Raw genomic sequence first — 20,855 nt, 5'->3', positions numbered from 1 at the left:
TGTTATTTTTGAGCGCAGGAAAAAAATTCTGATTACGCTTTTGAGTCCACATTTCAACTAAGAGGGGTGCCAAAAATAAAGAAAAATAATTATTTTTATTCCGAATATATATAACACTATTTTTCATTATTCTAAATTAAAACACATATATGCAAGCATCAAAATAATTAGAGATATGACAGATGAGTTTAGTTAATAACAGCAATTTAGGTCATAATAAATTTCATTTTTAGCAGCAAAATAAAATTATAACACTTTCTTATACATATCATATAATATATATGACGTAAGCTACATATTCTTCATATATACACATTCTTCAATAATAAACAAACATAAATTACGATCGAAATATAATATAATTATGTAAGTATTCAAATTAAAACAATTAAAAATAATGAACAATGAGAAAAATTAAAATTTTTTGAATGTGAATAAAAATATTTATAAATACTCCAATTAATAATTTATCAAAAACTTATAGCAAATAAATTAATTTATGAGGTTTAAGAATCGAAAAAGTAATAATGATCATCATTTACCGCAGATGTCAAACGAGAGAGAGCCAAGCAGACAGAAATTAATCCAAACAGAAGAAACAATGATACTATTATGAAGAAAATTCTGATTATCGGGTATAATTTAACAAATAATGTTGCATACCAAACGAAAGAAGTCCCGTAAAGAAAACAAGTGTAAACAAAAGGTAAAAAAATATCAAATTCTTCGTTAATCATTGCGAAATATCCCCAAAGTTCAAACTGATTTTGCAAAATTTTCTCTAATATCTGCTGTAGAAAGTGTGCCTCTACTGTTATATTCGTTATTTCTTTTGCTAGTTTCAGATATCTTTTCTGTAATATGAAAACAACAGACCAACATATAAAAACAAGAGATAGCATCTGACCCATAGAATAAATGTGCCATAAACCATAAATGACAGACACGAGAAATGCCTCTGTGTTTGTTCCCTTTTGTTTCTTTACTTCTGCATATAATGTAATTTCGGACATTGCTGTAGTCGTCACGAACAAAGTAAATAACATACATCATAACCGCAATGAATGCGCATCTATGATTTTTCTTATTTTCCATTCTTCTGGATAACTGCCAACAACGCAATGAAACTTAATTTTTCTTCTTTTCAGAATGCTAAACTGCCCAGCAATGTAGACAGAGAAGAATGCACACACCACTGATGCTTCTAATACATAATCTCCAAATATTTTGATAATTCTTAAAAAGTAGAGATTGATATTATACAATCTTATAGTAAAAGACAGAGCCGTCATCCATAAAAACATTTCTAGAAATGAAGTATACAACTGAAATAATGTTGATCTAAAATGGTTCCTTGCTCTTCTTTCTTCTTCCATGCATTGACACGGATTCCAAAAATTTAGTCCAAATATCTTAACTGAGTTAAGTATTGGAGCCAGCATGTACCCCATACAACGTTCTTTCTCTCGGAATAATGACATTTTTCATTTATATAAAGAGAATTGTTTTGAGTCTACAATTTATCTCTCTTTTTATCAGAATATTTCAATTCGGTTGTATGAAATTTATATGTTCTGTTGTAACAGGTTGCTATGGTCACTAATTGTTTCTTTTTCGGAGATGGAAATTTTTAATTGAAACTATCGATTTATAAGCTATTCGCTTCATTAATTTATTTCAGAACGGAGATAAATTGGTGTATTGAGCATAGTTTAGTATAATCTGGATGTTCGAAGATTATAAATTAATAAATTAACATTTATTTTAGAGGTAATTTATGGCTCTTTAAACTTTATGAACACTGTAGTGATAGGTGGAAGTTCGTACTTCGAACACATCACAATTCGAACATTAAATTTCACAAAACTTCACCTTGGAGTTGAACGATATTTTATACTTCAAACGAAATATGACAAATAAAGTTGTATTACGCTCATGTTTTCAGTGCTTTTTCTCTTCATTTCTAGTTTTCGATTATATACAGGGTGTATTAGAATGACGTTTTAAAAATTTGGGGGACTGTAGAGGTTGAAATTTTGAACATTTTGATATAAGGAACCTATAGCCGGAAATTTGAACTAAAGTGTCTACAGCGGTAGGAAGTGCTTGACCGCCCTTCACTTTGGTAGCTACCTGTTCATTTGACCGTCATTTTGGTAGCTTCCGTCCATTGACGTCATGTTATTGCTGCGGATGGAAGACTGTAAACACCAACTACAGTGGTCTAACTGAGCCTGTGTACAGGACGTTGTGTACTTAGTGCTTGTCGTCCTTCAGGTCGCCCTTTGCATCCACTGGCGCTGTGCTGTAAACACACAGCTTGTCAACGTGAGTCCCTTGTGTACGCAACACCTGCAGGAACAGCTCATAAGCTTACGGAGCGCATCTTTACAGCATTTAATTCTATCAGAGGGGAGCGTGGCATCTTAGAGAATCGGACAAAACATGGTTCATCGTTGCACATTATGTAACGAAGTTGGTGGTCGTCACATTGAACATTTACTCTAAAGTAGTGCAGCCACTGATTCGATGTACAGTTTGATTGTACTCTACTGTTTTGTCAATAAAACTTGTCATAAATACTGTATTCTGCTGTTTCATTCAGCATACTGACCGCATAGAACGTGCAAAGTACTGCAGAAACTTTTCCGGCTATCACCTTTCCGGCTATAGGTTCCTTATATCAAAAAGTTCAAAATTTCATCCTCTACACTCCAAATTTTTAAAACGTCATTCTAATACATCTTGTATATTGTGGTTATATATATTGGTATTATATTTATATATGTGGAGATTTAATAATTTATTCCTGACAATTTTTTCACCCTTAACTTGTGTGTATTTGTTTTTTTTTTTTTTTTAATTTATCAAAATGGGTATTGTTTTGGGTCTGGAAATAGACTAATTCGCTTTCTATTATTTGTAATTTGAAAAATCGATTTGTTCTTCGGACGATTCATAATTCGAACAGTCTTCGTAAATAAATTAATTAAATTCGTATCACGAAACAACACTTCATTCCTTTCCTGGCTCTGTTATATATAACGGAATGTATGGCAATCGGTTAAAAAAAGACTTCCGAAATTTTTACGTTTTTGAACTTCGAGAACATTGAAACGCCGAGAAATGCAAATAATTCGGGGTTATATCTATAAATGCATCCATACATATTGATTTGTTTTATAATTTACACTAATTGAATTTATTACATGAAATTTAGTTTGCATAATTCTTAACGATATTTCAATTGCTTTTCCATTATTCATTAATACTGCATTTGTATATGCGGATTAGGAAGAGAATGATTAATTCCACATCAGAAATGGCTAAGGATCACTCGCTTATGAAGGCGGTGATTATGGAGACAAAAGATGACAGGTACTTTTACATGGAAACCGTTTATTGAAGCTGAAATAGTGTCTTACATGTTCAACGGGATATTTCAAAATTATTTGTAATATTTTTTTTTTCAGGAAAATTTTGAAACTCTATCGAGATATTTAAACAGAATGTTGCTGTTATTGGTTAGAATGCAAAAACTATAATATTAGAAGAAAGATCTTTGTGAACGCCATTTTCTTTCGACGATTGGATGAAAAAGAAATAGATATGCGAGAACGAGAGGATTGAATTGTTAAACAGATGAATAATGCGATAGTAAACTTGGACGTTTAACCAAGTAAAAAGTGCCTCACGGGAGGAGTTTTACCTGAAAATTACCTCAAATTAAAAGTGAGACATATAAAAAATAATAATAATAAACTTAGATTAATCTATGCTTCTAACACTTTATTCAAGAGTGAGTCACGATATATAAATGTGTGTTGACTGATAATCGATATAATTCTTCAATAAAACGAATTCTCGAACCTATCGGTGTAGTTCTAACGATACGAGAACTTCACACGTCATTAAACGAGAGAGTATCGAAGTGTGTTTTCAATAAAATAACGCTCACATTAAATATTTAACGTTTATTATTATTATTATTGTGCTTAGTGTTACATTATAGCGCAAAAACTTGTTTACATCACGATTAAACATAGTAAAATTATTTAACGTAACCGTTCTTTGGATATGGTAACGTTTCCAACTCCACGCAGGTCAATGCTATATGCTAACTGTATCACTAATTAAGCGAAAATAATATACAGTGAAAACTGTTTAGGCGACCACCTGCATTCGACGGGCACCTGTCAAAACGGGCAAAAATTTCTGGCACGGAATAGTTTACCCATAGAGTCTTCGTATAAGTTACCTGTATTAAACGACCACCTGTGTAACGCGACCGCGGGCATCGATTTTTGGTCCGAAACAACATATAACACCTGTAATAAGCGACCACTTTCGCGAATGTATCTGGTCTAAACTATTGTAAGAACCCATCTTAACAACGTTTCCCCCTCCAAATATAATAAATTAGTCTAAACTCTTGTTCGAACCCATCCCGGGCACTTCTCCCACCCTTGAAATTAGGTGCAGGTGTTAATAAATTAGTCTAGCAACAAAGGGAATTCATTTNTTTATATTCTTTGGAGTTTTCTTTGAATAATGAAGTAATTTTAATGTCTGCTAGAGCTACACGCAGGTATCTTCTTTCAGAAGGGCGTCGCAAAAAAGTTACAGTTAGTAAAGGGAGTCACAGTCACAGTATAAAATGATTGGGAACCCCTGTTCTAGAGCTTTTTTTTGTACCTTGTGCATCTCTCTCATTCACTAAATTTAATTGTAAATTATGCTACTAAAGTAACAGTTAATTTTTTAACATTATACAAGAATTGTACACGTTTTTTTCTACATTCCCTTAAAGATGGGACGTACGAAATCGTAATATCACTNGAGTTTTGCTTAGTAGAAATGGCTAAAAAGTACGCAAAATACGTACGGAAATACGTTATTACAGGACCACCTGTATTGGACGACCACCTGTCTAAAAGACCACTTTTTGAAGGAACCGTGGGTGGTCGCCATAGACAGGTTTCACTGTATACAATTTTTAAAATAATACCTTGTTTGTATCAATTATATTCAGTTTATTATTTTTTAATTTCTTTTGCTAATAAATGGCGCTACGTGTAAAGCCAGCAAATTGAATATAGACAGAAATTAATTGATATACAGAAATTTTATCAATATTTTGGGGTGATATTACAACAATTTTTAAGTTAGAAGTATGTTAACGTACCTTCCTAGTTTCGTAGCAATTGATCGAACGGTCTAGGAATGCATAGCGAACAAACAACGATACAAACAGACTTCCTTATTTATATATATACATATAAATTTGTGCATATTTAATTAATAGTTTATTACAAACCTTAGGACAACACATTAATTTATAACTTAAAAATTGAAAAAAAATGATTACATATCACAGATGTCGAGTGAAGAAGCGCCAAGCAGAAATGAATTACAGTAATCCGAAGAGAAGAAGTAATGGCAATCTTGTAACAATAATTCTAATTATGAATTATAATTTAACAAATAATGTTGCGTAACTAAAGAAAGCAGATAAAGCACATGCAAACAGAAGATCCTATTGTTCGTTAATTATTTTGAAATATCCCGAAAGCTCAAACTGATTTTGCAAAATCTCTTTCAATATCTCCAATAGGAAATGTTTATTAGTTGTATTAGCTATTTGTTCGGACAGCTTCAGGTATGTCTTTTAACTATAAAAATATAAGTGTTTTACATAGAAAGAGAAGAGATTTATTCTGACTCGTGATGCAAATAGACAAGAAATGCTTCTGTATCTCTTTTATTCTGCATTTATATTTCCGCATAGAATGTATTTCAGGACATTACGGCGATCATTTTAAGTAAGATAAATAAGACTTAATGAGTACCCTTCTATGCTTTTGCTTATTTTCTATTCTTCTCGATAACTGCGGACAGCACCCTGAATCTCAATTTTTCTTGGTAGAGTCTACTGAACTGACCAGCAATATTTACTGAGAAAAATGCAATGATTATTGCCATAATTTCCATAATTTGCCAACTCTTCTTAAAGAAAAGATACGACTTCATGAAAAAACCGACAGCCATTACCAATAGAAATACTTCTACAAATGAAATATATAACTTAAATAATGTTGATCGAATATAACGTTGTTCCTTTGCTTTTTTCATCTTACCAAAAGTTTAGTCCAAATACCTTACCTGAATTAAATGCTGGAGCCATCGTGTACCCCATACAACGTTGCTTTTCTCGGAATGATAATATTTTTAAGTAAAGAGAATTGTTTTAAATGTATTCATATAAGCTTTGTTTTCTTAGAATATTTACGTGAATTGTATGAAATTGGTAAATTCTGTTACAGGAGATTACTATTGTGTGATAAACTGGCGTAAATGTTTTCGAAGATTAGAAAATAATAGATTAAAACATGTTGTAAAAGAGAAAGCATGTAATTTTTCATCATAGTTGATAACTTGCAATTATTAATTAATGAGAATAGATGTTATAAATGAGTTTATAATGAAATATAATGAAATATAATGAAATATTTCAGTACAGATCATTACTACATCTTTTACGTTGCAAATACTGTGAAATTCTGTTGTAATTTATGTGTAAAAAACTTAAAGAAGATGAGTATTATTTCCGTGTTTAACAGCACATTTTGTTTCTTTTTTTAAAATTCCGCTCACTTCAATGCAAGAGGAGAATACCGAATAAACACCACTTATGATCTGTAAATAATAAAATTTCATGTAATTCAATTAAATGTATTTACATATATTTTAAAAGGTTTAGAACATACCCTTATCATGAAATCTCGTTTAATATAGAAGAATCCGCCGATGGATACTCCGAGAGGAATCTTTCCAAATCTCTTCATAAAGTCATTTATCTTTTACAAAAATAATTTATAAAAGTAGTTAAGATTAACAATTTGAAAATAAAATAAAATTTTTAAATGTTAATTAAATGCAATGAAATTTTTTAATCACATTTATCAATAATGGAATTTAATAAATGTCCTACGAGAATTATATTGATTTTTCATAACCATTTTGTTTTCTAATAACAGACATTCTGAATAGTGAATTAAACAATACACTGGAAATCTTAATGTAAATACACATTTTCACATTTTTCTAATTTATTACATACCTTAAATTTGAATGTCAACGGAAGATTTGCAGAAGAAACCTTTTCAATACTAATGAAATTATCGTAGATCTGAAAAATAAAATATATTTCTAATGTATGGATTAATAATTACATGTTAAATCAATTTAGCATTAAATTAAAATGATTAAAAAATTTAAACAACTCTAATATAAGCATTTTTTTAAAAAATTATAACAAAGTGAAGTTACAAAATAACAAATAATTTACAAAGAAACAAACAAAAATTTAAACACCGATCCCATTCACAATATCGGACAAAGAATTCATATATTGATTTCGATAGAGATTCGCGTTTAATAATTTATTAACAAATTACTACTTTAAAACAGACATTAATTTATGAATTTAAAAATCGAAAGAGAAATAATGATTACATACAGCAGATGTGAAGGTGGAGAGCGCCCAGCTAACAGAAATTAATCCAAAGAGAATAGCGAAAGATACTATTGAAAACAGAATTCTTACTGTAAGTTGTAATTTAACAAATAATGTCGCATACCAAAAGAAAGACGACCCATAGAGAACAGTCGTGTATAAAAAAGGCAGATAAATGTCCCACTTTTCATTTATCATTTCAAAATATCCCCACAATTCCACAAGATTTCGCAATATTTCTTCTAATTTCTCATGTAGGAAATGTTCGTCAACAGTTATTTTCGCTACTTCTTCAGACAGCTTCAGGAATCTCTTCTGCATTATAAACACGGTTGCTGAACATAAAGACAGAAGAAATATGATCTGACCGGCACAATACATGAGCCCTAAAGTGTGAATGAAAGAGGCAAGAAATGCCTCTGTGTCTGTTCCGTTTTGTTTCTTGATTTCTTCATAAAATGCAATTTCGGCCATTACGATAATCATAAAAAATATGATAAATAAGAGAGATAACAATCTCAAAAAATACTTATCTATGCGCTCGGTAATTTTCCATTCTTCTCGATAACTGCTGATGACGCAATGAATTTCAATTTTTCTTCTTTTCAGTATACTAAGCTGCGCAGCAATATATACTGCTAAAAATGCCAAGACTACTGATCCTTCGAGCGCATAATCTCCATATATTTTGATAACTCTTAAAATATAAAGATTAATATTGTATATTCTTATCAAGAAAGATAACGCTATTATCCATTGAAATACTTCTACGAATGAAGTGTAAAACTTGAATAATGCTGAAAAAAAATTATCCTTTTTTCCATCTTCCATGCATTGACAGGGATGCCAAAAATCTAGACCAAATACCTTTGATGAATTAAATATCGGAGCCGTTATGTATCCGAAACAACGTTGTTTATCTCTTATCGATGCCATTCTTTTTACTCGAGTAAATCGAATTATATTGAGTCTACGAACATTCGACCGTGTTTCCAGCCAACATTTTACTTTCAATAAACCAAAATGGTATAATCTCTTTACAGTAAGTTTTTAAGGTAAAATATTGCTTAAATGTAATGGCGTTTATATAACTTCTTAAGATCTATAAATCATTCCTGATTCTTTATGTACTATTGCCAATTTCCTAAGTGTCAGTTGATAAATATAATGGAAATTGAAAACTATTTATTATTTCCAAGACTTTTAAATAAAGCTATAACTTTTTAATATATTAAATCATTTTACATAGAAATGTATTTTATTTGAATAATTGAACATTTTTTTAAATGTATTAATAGCAAATTTTCATAAGAACAGAATTTATTTATTCGATGTATTTACATTATGCCTTTATAGTAAAAGTAGTAATAATGTTGTCTCTTAATATTGACAGTTTTCTTTTATCTCTTTTTATTAGTAAAGATTAAAATACTTCGCTCCATTACAATGCAAAGAAGCAAAATCAAGTCTCTATGCATAACTCACTTAGCAGGGATTTTGCGGAGAAAAAGCTACAGATAATAAATGAGGGTTGTCACTTTGTATTAGAATGAAGGCAACATTCATATCTCTTGAAAATTATTAATTTACATTTTAATTAATAAATCATTGATAAAAACTTATTCTATTGAATTTCCAAAGTAGAATGAGTTATTTTACTATCAAATAAATAAGAATTTCACAGAATATTATTAATTATTACAATTAAGATTTCTGATTTCTGAGATGCAGAACCATTTTATGGTTTATATTGATTATGTCAAATATATTGTTTTTGTTAAATATATTTAGCCTTATTTAACATTTAGGCCTATATATCTTTTATTTAAATTGGATTTTTTAAGACATTACATGCTTGCGTAAAATGGAAACAAGTATCAATGAATTCTGATCGATAAGATTTTATTTTGAACCATCCATTACCTTATATTACAGAAATTCCAATCTTCAATAATTCAAAAACAATCCATTACGACAAATACTTAACAGTGGCGTGCCGTGACATTTGATAATAGAGAAGCTGTGTTTCTATAAAAAGCCGACTTTCAGGGGCAATCAGTTACTTATTTCTTTAAATGTATTTTTAATAGATTATTTATCTGACGTACTTAATAAATAAACAAGTTCAATATAACTACCTCTGTTATTAGTTTCAGTAGATTCCCTATGCCCTCTAAATGCCAATTCTCGTTTCGATAAAAACATATAACATCTATTTATTTAGATATAATATCTCTATTAACCGTAACTTCTCGTTATAATTTTCAATATTTATTTTATATTATTAACTAATGTTAAATTCTATTCCGCTTCGATTTCCAAATTGCTTCAAATACGAAAGAATCGACGATATTTCGTGTCTTTTGCCAGCTAAATCGTCAAAGCCATTCTTATTTCACGCACTAATTTCATTTGAAAATAGTAAGCAAAGCCAACAAAACAATTTTTGCATTTTTATGCATTTACAGAATCATTTTATCGTGAAAATGTCGAACAAATTTTTTTATTGAAGTGTTTATATTTAACTTAGGCATTGGCCTTTCTCTTTTAATAATGTTTTCTTTTTCATTATATGATCTCGAGCCAAAACTTTTTCAAAATAAATTTTCAATATCGCAATAACACCCTGAATCGCTAGCCACGATATAAGGGCTAAAATTAAAAATAAAATTATAAAAACTTATAAATATTTGGTGAAATAAAATTTGTGGTGGATATACATACCTGGTACAAAACCTTCTTCAATTGTATGAATATACTTTTAAAGAAAATTATAATTAAATATAGCTTTGTAATGAAACGTACATAAAAGTAACATAAAATATTCTTTACTCTTAAATCTTAACCACTATATGTTAAACTTAATAGATTGTCTGTCGTTTGTTTCCTAATTCGTTTTAGGACCAGGAAATTTTGGAAATTTCCAAAATTTACAACTTTTCGGTCACTCTCGTTGAACTGGAAAAATGTCTGTCTTTATTACATCTAATATTTCGAAGAAATCAGTCCCACTGTACTCGGTTAGAGATTGGTTCGGAGAATCGGCGGCTAAAAAAATAAAAAATATTCCTCTTTCTAACAATACGATTAGTCGTCGCATTCATGACATAGCTGAAGACATTAATGAGCAAATTGTGGAAAAACTTTCTGGTTTATTTGCCATTCAACTGGATGAAGCGATAGACAGTAATAATGACGCTCAATTAATATGTTACGTGCGGTACATGGAAGAAGCAAATGTATGTGAGGATTTGTTATTTTGCAAAGAAATGACTGACACCGGGAAGGCTAGTGATTTTTTTGCGATCATAGATTCATACATGAAAGAAATTAACATTCAACAGTGGCGTACCGTGGGTGTCAGCCGCCCGGGGCGGAAAAAAATTTCGGCCCCCTTATTTAGGTATTTCAATTTAAAAGACCAAAATTCAGTTTTGTCACAGAACAAGCAATGAAAAATTCGGTGGTAGTGCAGCGACCTGTTTAAAATAGTTCTATTGGACATTAGTGGTGTATATGAACGTGAATGAATCGTTCAAGCAAAAAAAAGGTCAACAGGTTTCGCAGGATTTCCTCGGATGAAAAAATTACTAGTTCACCCGGACAGCGAGCCGATTCCCGGACTGTCCGGACGATAGCACTATCGTAGGCAAGTATAGATTTGGATGTTTCAAATTTTTACAAGATATTATTATTATTTATTGTGAAATTTTGCCGCCCCCACTACGGTAAGCCACTGACATTAAATGGGAGAACTGTGTCGGTGTGTCTACGGATGGAGCTCGCTCGATGTCAGGGCAGTACGGAGGACTTCAAGCTCTCATTAAAACCGAGGCACCAAATGCAAAATGGACACATTGCGTTATACATAGGGAGGCCCTGGCTACAAAAAATATTTCATCTAAATTAAATTTTGTAATTGATATAATTATTAAAGTGGTAAACGTTATAAAAAAAGACCCGTGAAGGCAAGATTTTTCCGAAAGCTTTGTGAAGATTTGGGTGCCGAGCATACATCTTCACTTTATTACTGTAACTCTCGTTGGTTGTCGAGAGGTAACGTACTCTTACGTGTATACGAATTAAAACATAAGTTGTACACGTATTTATTGATAGAATCGCATCGTAACGCAATACTGACTTCTTAATAAAACTGGAGTATCTTTGCGACATATTTCAGAAATTAAATGTCATTAATAAATCTCTGCAGGGAAACGAAACGCATATACTGCAACTGGCTGATAAAATTGCAGCGTTTAAAAAAAAAAAAAGTTGTTGCTGTGGAAAAGAAAAATAGAAGAGGAGCAAAGAAATACTGACTGTTTTTTCCTGTTTTAAATGGCTTTTTGCGAGAAAAATCTATTCAAAATCTAGAGCCAAGTTTGCAATCGATATTTATCCAACACTTATCAACACTAAGCACCCCTTTTGATACATATTTTCCAAAGAATGTAGATCAATACGACTGGATTAGAGACACATTCCAATCGATCCCACCCCTATCTACACTTTCAACAGTCGAGAAAGAACAGCTGTTAGAACTATCTTGTGATACGAGTTTAAAACTACGATTCAATAAAGACAAACTATTTCAATTTTGGAGCAATCCCAAGAATATCCTATCAGTACTACAGCTTTGAAGGTTCTTTTACCGTTTACTACGTCGTACTTGTGTGAAACTGTCTTTTCTGCAGTTGCAGTAATCAAGTCGAAATACAGGTCACAAAAAAATTTAGAAAAAGAAATGAGAGTAGCGATTTCAAAACTTCAGCCCCGATTTGAGAAGTTATGCTCAGAAAAGCAAGCTCATCCTTCTCATTAATTGTACTATTATATTTTCTAATAAATAATAATTATTAAGATTCTATATTCTTTGGAGTTTTCTTTGAATAATGAAGTAATTTTAATGTCTGCTAGAGCTACACGCAGGTATCTTCTTTCAGAAGGGCGTCGCAAAAAAGTTACAGTTAGTAAAGGGAGTCACAGTCACAGTATAAAATGATTGGGAACCCCTGTTCTAGAGCTTTTTTTTGTACCTTGTGCATCTCTCTCATTCACTAAATTTAATTGTAAATTATGCTACTAAAGTAACAGTTAATTTTTTAACATTATACAAGAATTGTACACGTTTTTTTCTACATTCCCTTAAAGATGGGACGTACGAAATCGTAATATCACTGGTTTAACATTGAAATCCGCGAGTAATATAAAATCGGAGAGCGGAATAAATATATCAAATATTTTAACGGATTTTTTAAAACTCCTGTCAACTATACAGAACTTTCATAAAAACATACCAGTAAATTCTTATCGGTTGGGTTAAGTTATAAATCTACTCATGATTTCCATAATTGGGCGAAGGTGACCAAATATCTAGCGGGCAGGCGGCTAACAGCCCAGAACCGGTCTTGGATAGAATTGGAAGCGTTATACGTGTGTAGCTTCCACCCAAGGTCCTAGACTTCCACCAGGTGAGGTTGGTGCTCTGTAAAGCACGTGCGCAAATCTGGCTGTTCGGAAGCTGACAATACAGCGCTTCCACTCTGCCACTAATATTCGAATATACAATAGCAATCTTATCTTTTTTTCACGTGTAGTATAGAAATTTGTAATAAGATACATAATGCAGTTATAATAAAATATTGTGCCATTATTTTCATATAATTAAAATAAATACATATTAATTTTTTACCATAACAAATATTAATTCTTTACCATAACAAAAGTTATCCTCAGATAACTTTTATTATGATAAAGAATAACACATATTCATACCCATTCCACGAACCACCACCCGTTACAGTAGAAACTTTCTGACATAAATATTTTTAAACACTGAATTTAAATAGTCTCACATAAGCAATCTTCCTAATTTTTGATAACTCCTCTTTGTATAACTGTCGTTATGAAAATTCCACGATTGGGTATCGTTAATTATCACACTACCAAAGCTCCAGTTAACAAACCATTGAATATAGACAACAGTTACGAGCTAGCGCTACGCTTTAAAATAGGTGACGTGTCAGTCTGGCGACTTGCACTACTTGTAGAGGGTCCTGTTTTCGTTTGTTCTACCGGTACCAGAAATACACGCAAACCGAAAATAAAGCGAATTAACTTTGGCAATGATTTGTAGTTTAAAGTGTATAAGCATTTGATTTGATATGAAAACCACTTTTAAAAGAGGGAAAAAAAAATATGCACGTCTGCCGAAACCCAGTATTGAACCAGGATCCTTTAGATCTTCAACCTAACGCTCTCCGAACCGAGCTACTTCGGGTTTTTATTTATAATTAATTATCTTTATTATCAGAACAATATATTATTTATATAGAAATTATATCAAAATAGTTGGTTATAAAATAAAGTGCGTTTCAATTTTATACGGACACAAAAAAATTAAAATAAAACCCAAATTTGCTGCATTAAGCGACAAATGTTTTATTAAAAATAATATGGATTCACATGTTTCCACACTGCAAAATAAGAATTTTAATCAAACATTAACATTTTGTCACTGAAAATATTTTTGAAAATTTTGTACAAAAAACTGTTACATATTTATCTGGACAGGTTTCAAATTTCGAAATTTTCTTACAATTTAATGGCCAATGTAACCACCATTTAACTTAAACAACAAAATGCAACAGATGTAATGATTGTAAGATGTAACAACTGTAATGATTAATAGGCGATTTAAAAAAGTTAAGAATTGGACTTCACCTGGCAATGATCAGTTGCATGGATTTTGGCTTAAATACTTGACCTCTCTGCATAAAAAAATGACTCAGCAATTCAACAAGATGCTGCAAAACGGAAACATCAAAGAATGGTTAGCAGTTGGAAGAACATATTTGATACAAAAAGATCCAGTAAAGGGAATAGTGCCAGGAAATTATAGACCAATTACTTGTTTGCCCACTATGTTTAAATTGTTGACTGGGATCATTGGTGATAGGATTCAAGATTATCTTGAGAACGATATTGTGCCAGATGAACAGAAAGGTAACAAACGGAAAAGTAGAGGCACGAAAAATCAGCTTTTAATTAACAAAATGATTCTGGACAACTGTAAAAGCCGAAAAACTAATTTACACATGACGTGGATTGACTACAAAAAAGCTTTTGACTTACTTCCACATAGTTGGATAATTAAGTGTTTAGATACTATTGGGGTTTGCAAAAAGGTTGGCAACTTCCTTGTAAACATGATGCGATATTGGAAGACTGAACTATTTGTTGGAAATATAAGCTATGGATTGGTCAATATTAAGAGAAGGATCTTTCAGGGAGATTCCTTGTCGCCATTGCTCTTCATCATTGCCATGATACCTCTGTCAATAATCTTACGACAAACAAACGTTGGTTATCAAACATCAAAAAACTCTCAAAGAATTTCACATCTGCTATATATGGATGACTTGAATCCCTATGGAAGAAGTGAAACTGAAATCTGCTCTTTGACTAACACTGTCCGAATCTTCAGTACTGATATCAGGATGGAGTTTGGACTGGACAAGTGTGCAGCTGTGGCACTGAGGAGGGGCAAAATCACTGAAAGTGAAAGTATTAATATGCCATATGGTCAAGCCATAAAGTGCCACCAGCCAGAAGCCTATAAATACCAGGGCATACTGCAGCTGAACAGTATCAGGCACGAGCAAGTGAAAACTCTGGTTAGTAGAGAGTACACTCAGAGGATTAGAAAAATTCTCGAAAGCAAGCTCAATGGAGGCAATACCATCAAGGCCATGAACACCTGGGCTATACCTGTCATAAGATAAACTGCAGGTATTATAAACTGGACACAAGCAGAATTGGACAGTCTCGATAGAAAAACAAGAAAACTCATGACCCGCGCAGCGATGTAGACCAGTTGTATCTGTTTAGAAGGCTGGGTGGTAGAGGCCTATTACAAGTAATACATACTGTTGAAGAAGAAAATTATGCACTGGCAGAATATGTCAAGGATAGTGGGCAGCCTGCACTGATTGCTGTCAATAATAGAAAACTCCTTAAAGTACAGCAGACAAAGAATCAGTATAAGAAAACTACATTACAAGCTACAGCTGACAGCTGGCGTAATAAGGCGTTACATGGATAGTTCCTGGACAAAATTGAAGGAAAAGTGGATAAAGAAAGGACCTGGTTATGGCTTAGTAATGGAGCATTGAAGAAGGAGACAGAAGGCGGATTTTTGTGGCCCAGGAACAAGCAATCAGAACAAATGCAATCAAGGCGAGAATCGAAAAATCTGCTGATGATCCAACATGCAGACTGTGTAAAGAAGCTGATGAAATTATTAATCATATTCTCAGCTGCTGCAAAAAATTGCACAGACGGACTATAAGCAGAGACACAATTCTGTGGCCAAAATGATCCATTGGAATCTGTGCCACAACTATCATATACCTATAGGAAAAAATTGGTGGGAACATAATCCCGAAAAAGTAATTGAAAATGAATGTGTTAAAATACTTTGGGACTTTCAAATTCAGACTGATAAAGTTCTGGAACATAATACTCCAGACTTCACGATTGTGGAGAAGAAAAAAGTGTAGATTATAGATGTCGCCATACCTGGTGACATTAGAATTGATGAAAAACATGAAAAACTTAGCCGATATCACGACCTAAAAATTGAACTGCAACGTCTCTGGCATAAACCAGTACAGATAGTCCCAGTGATTATCGGCACACTGGTAACTGCCGGCAAAAGATCTTAGCCGGCAGTTACAAACCATAAATATTGACAAAATTACTATCTGTCAGCTGCAAAAGGCCACCTTACTTGGATCTGCTCGCATAATTCGAAGATATATCACACAGTCTTAAACGCTTGGGAAGTGTTTGACTTGTGGTTTTATGTTTTTGATAACAAGTATTTCCACCCAGTTTCCTGTGTGGACATTGGATAATAATAATAAGCGCAGAGCCCAAACGGTTAGGAGTTGAAAGTTGAAATTTGATACACAGTTAGGGTACGTCACGAGAATGCACACTAAGAAGGGATTTTACGAAATTCCTCTCCACGGGGGAGAGGAACAGGATTAAAGTTTCGACAATGGAAGTGTTAAGAGAAAGCGACATGCAAGACGCAGATGCAGTTTTTTCGTTTTAGCGGGAAATCGAACATATTTTTAGATTTATATAAAAATTCTCTAATTAGTCCGGAAACAGGGAGACCCAATTCTTGCATTCTGTGAAAACGAGTAAAGTTGACTATAACGTAATAATCTTAATCTTGCTATCGTTACTTTTGCCCGAGTAACGCCGAGCCTACCTGCTAGTCAAGATATAAATGATAACAATAATCATTATTCACTAACCTGTGTCAAAGACATAAGGGACTAAAAGGAAACGAGGAAGCCAATCACCTTGCAAAGCAAGCTGCAGACTCTGAAATTCCAATTAGCTTTAATGGAATAGCTAAGACCACTCTCCGAGAAGTTTTACACAACACGGTTATTGCTCTTTGGCAGAGAGTGGGAAGAAGAAAAACCAGGGAAGCTAATCTTTTCCTTTATACCAAAAATCTAGGAAAGACCTGAAAATCAACCATACTACTTCACGGGCCACGGAAACCTACGGAGTTCCATAGGATCCATCCTCGAGACAGTAACTACTGTAATTGCGACGGACATACCCCGCAAGATATTCATCATCATATCTTTGACTGTGCTACTTTTGATACTCAAAGAGTCCCACTTTTACAAAAGGTCATTTGGATGAAACTGACCATGTCCTTTGAGTGCCTTCATCAACAATGAAGACTTATATACAGAACTAAACGTCTTCATCGATTCCACAGGAGCACTCAACGCAGGAGCAGATACCTTCACTCCCAAAAAAAACTAAACATACATTCTTAATATCTTCAAAAATGCTCTACAAAAGCACCTAGACAGACTAAATATACATACTTGGTGTCGTCAATGGTGTTCCACAAAGCAATCAATGCGAACTTCATCTCCACAGACTAAACTACGTCTTCAATGGTGCTTCAAATTTTCAATATCTTCAGCTACTAAGAAGACCAAGAAGGACTCTTGCAAGTGTCAACCGTCTGTCGGACAACCTGCTATGCAGGAAATTGTCGGTCTCCCATTGCAAATTGCAATGTATTCGTAGCGGTCGCAAGCCCCCATCTAGGGCACTTTTGTTTAGTACGCGTTGTATTTTATTACCATGTATATATCTGTTTATTTTCTTCCTTAGTGAAAATTTTCGATCCCCATTGCTACTTGCAATGTTTCATATGTTTGTTCGTGTAGCCCTAGTTTAGCACACTTTTGTGTTGTCAGTTTTTTTGTAACACGCGGTGTTTTTTGGCATATGTTCATTGTTTTATGCCCTGTGTTAATAGTCTTGTCGGTCTCCCATTGCAAGTCGCAATGTTTTGTCTATTCACTTCGTGAGTGTCCCTCGCATTATGACACTTCTGTAACATGGGCATCTATTCTGTTTGTACATATTGTCTTGTCATAAGGAACTTTGTCGGTCCCCCATTGCAAGTACAATGAGTATTGTAAATATGTTATGTTTGCGTGCCCTACTAAAACGTAGTTAAAAACAAAAAATCGTATCTAAAGTAGTACAGTAGAAGCCGTTCTTCAGGTTAAGCCTTAATCCTCTCTCTCTCTCTCTCTCTTTCTCTCTCTCTCTTCGCGGGGGGGATTTCCAAAAATCCCTTCTTAGTGTGCGTTTTCATGACGTACCCTAACTGTGTACAAAATTTCACTTCTTTAAGTTCAGCGGTTTGCTCTGGGCAATGATGAATCAATCAGTCAATCACTCATTCAATCACTCAGCCAGTCAGTCAGTCAGGACAAGTAATTTTATATATTTAGATTATGCGTTGGAAACATCAGTATCAGTAGTCTTTGCGTTTTTCTCCATATACGTTGCTGACCAGTTTAGTAAATTCAGAAGAAGTAAAATAGACTTTCATGGCATCTCCAGTAGTTATCCAGAAGAATGGAAAATAACCAAACTCACAGAAGAGTATTCATCGCATTTGTTGTTTGTCATTTATTATTGACTGTTTGTCATATATTTTGACTTATGACTTCCGCAATGTCCGGAGTTGCATTTTATGCGTAATACTGAAAATACTTTTCTTCAATCAAGTAAAGAAAGTAAACAGAAGATAATTAATCTGAGAATTACGACTTTCGCTTAAAATTCTTTCTGGTAGAAAGAATATCGATTAAACTCTCGTATACGATATTACATCATCTTTAAGTGCACAATAAAGTCGAGAAGATTAAAAAATTCCATTTAAAGTACATTAAAGTTCGAATAAGTTCTTGAACTATTCCCTTATCAATTAGTTCATTTAAAGGTAATAAAAATGCCTTGAATTTTTTAAAACAAAATCAATATTACACCATAGCAACGCAACGTCATACAGGAATTTTTTTTGTCACTTGGTTGCAGTTGTTATATTCCACTTGAATAGAAAATTTCGATCATAGACGAATAATCCTTTTTTTCAAACAAGAAATGTTGCAACTTCGAGAACAACAACGTTGTATCGGGTACATGTTAGCTCCAATATTTAATTCAGCGAAGATATTTGGATTGTATTTCTGGAATCCGTGTCAATGCATGAAAGAAGAGAATCAAACAAATGATTATATTCGATCAATATTATTCAAGTTATATGCTTCATTTGTAGAAGTATCTTTATGGATCCTTGCTTTCTTTTCTCTAGTAAGATTGTACAACAACACTCTTTACATTTACAGAATCAACAATATGTTTGGAGATTATGCGTTGCAAGCATCTATGGTGTCTGCATTTTTAGCAGTATATATTGCTGGGCAGTTCAGTATTGTCAAAAGAAGCAAAATTGATATTTATTGTGTCGTCAGCAGTTATCGAGAAGAATGCAAAATAAGCCAAAAGCTAGAAATGTATTCATTACGTCTTTTATCTTTGTTATTTATCTTATTTATTGCGATTACTACGGTATCCGGAATTACACATTATGCTGAAATCAAGAAACAAATGGGAACAGACACAGAAGCATTTCTTGCGTCTTTTATTCACGCTTTGTGGTTCATTTATAGTGCGGGTCAGATTCTATCTTTTCTGTTTTTATTTTTAACAATTGTATTTTTACTGTATAAAAGATACCAAAAGCTGTCAGAAGAAATAGCTGAAATAAGTGGTGACAAAAATTTCTTACAGGAGACATTGCAGAAAATACTGCAAAGTCAGGTTGAACTTTGGGGATATTTCGGAATGATTAACGAAGAATGGGACATTCTATTACCTTTCTTTTACACTTGTTTTCTCTACGGGACCTCTTTCCTTTGGTATGCAACATTATTTGTTAACTTACAGCCAATAATTAAAATTTTCCTTATAATACTATCGTTGCTTCTTCTGTTTGGATTACTTTCCGTTTGCTGGGCTCTCTCTCATTTCACATCTACGGTATGTAATTATTATTCTTTCCACGATTCTTAAAATCCTGTAGATTAATGTGTTAAGCTTAGATTTGTGACTAATTATTCAAATGTATATTTTAGAATTTTTTACTATATTATAACAAATAAGACAGAAACAGTATCTATTTATCAGAAGTCACGGCTGTGACTTCCCGCCAAGTAATGAAGTCGATTTTCGGTAGTCGATTTCTCCACTTTTCAAACAACTGAAGTAATTTGAACAGTTCCTTCGAAAGAAAATTGTTTGTTAGGGAATACGTCTCCTGGCATAGCGGACGTCCATAGAAAAAACTACTGAATCTAGAAAGCTTACATTTTAAACATAAGCCTTTCTCATAATTAGTGAAGCACTGGCATTATATTTGGTTTGCTAGGTTAAAATTTCCGGTGGTTTTCCATAGTTTAGTTAGGAGGCTAGTTCANAAAATCCTGTAGATTAATGTGTTAAGCTTAGATTTGTGACTAATTATTAATTTAAATATTTTAGAATTTTTTACTTATATTCGCATAAATTCTAATACTTTTTTCTTACATAAGTATTTATTTCATTGTTTTAATATGAGTACCTGTACATAACTTATTGTGTTTTGTTCGTAATGATCGTTATTGTTCAAAAATGCATAGCATTAGTCGATAATATATACTCATATACGTATACTTAAGCTACATTTTATCTGTAAGAAAAGTTTATATTTTCAAATTTTCCTAATATGCTTAATATTTATATGTATTCACGAAATAACTTATTCAGTCTTGTTTTATCCCTAGTGTGATGATGCGCGAAGGGCCCCCTATGCTTCGGCACCACTTGACCGAAGGGTCGACATCGCGTTGGCGATGATTAGTTCGTCAGAACTGACACCTCTGTGTCTTTTGGACAG

At 32.8% G+C, this 20,855-nt stretch overlaps 1 protein-coding gene and 1 long non-coding RNA gene across 2 annotated transcripts; both read left to right on the top strand.

Annotated features, from left to right (window-relative positions):
- Positions 1-553: 553 nt before the first annotated feature.
- Positions 554-3,729, top strand: LOC111633338. Its single transcript, XR_002758042.1, has 3 exons — positions 554-706; positions 3,295-3,378; positions 3,474-3,729. It is a non-coding gene; the product is annotated as an uncharacterized LOC111633338 (long non-coding RNA).
- Positions 3,730-7,629: 3,900 nt separating this feature from the next.
- On the top strand, positions 7,630-11,459 carry LOC111633343 (SCAN domain-containing protein 3-like). The gene is made up of 4 exons (XM_023377897.1): positions 7,630-7,770; positions 10,516-10,759; positions 11,250-11,377; positions 11,454-11,459. Exons 1-4 carry the CDS (start codon positions 7,630-7,632, stop codon positions 11,457-11,459), a joined length of 519 nt encoding a protein of 172 aa, XP_023233665.1.
- The last annotated feature ends 9,396 nt before the right edge of the window (positions 11,460-20,855 follow it).

The sequence above is a fragment of the Centruroides sculpturatus genome, unplaced genomic scaffold (assembly GCF_000671375.1).
Source record: "Centruroides sculpturatus isolate CEXI.00-Female unplaced genomic scaffold, Cexi_2.0 scaffold628, whole genome shotgun sequence".
In the NCBI taxonomy this organism is placed as follows: domain Eukaryota; kingdom Metazoa; phylum Arthropoda; class Arachnida; order Scorpiones; family Buthidae; genus Centruroides; species Centruroides sculpturatus.
The sequence above is the reverse complement of the archived record's forward strand: the minus strand, read 5'-3'. Positions and strand labels throughout refer to the sequence as shown.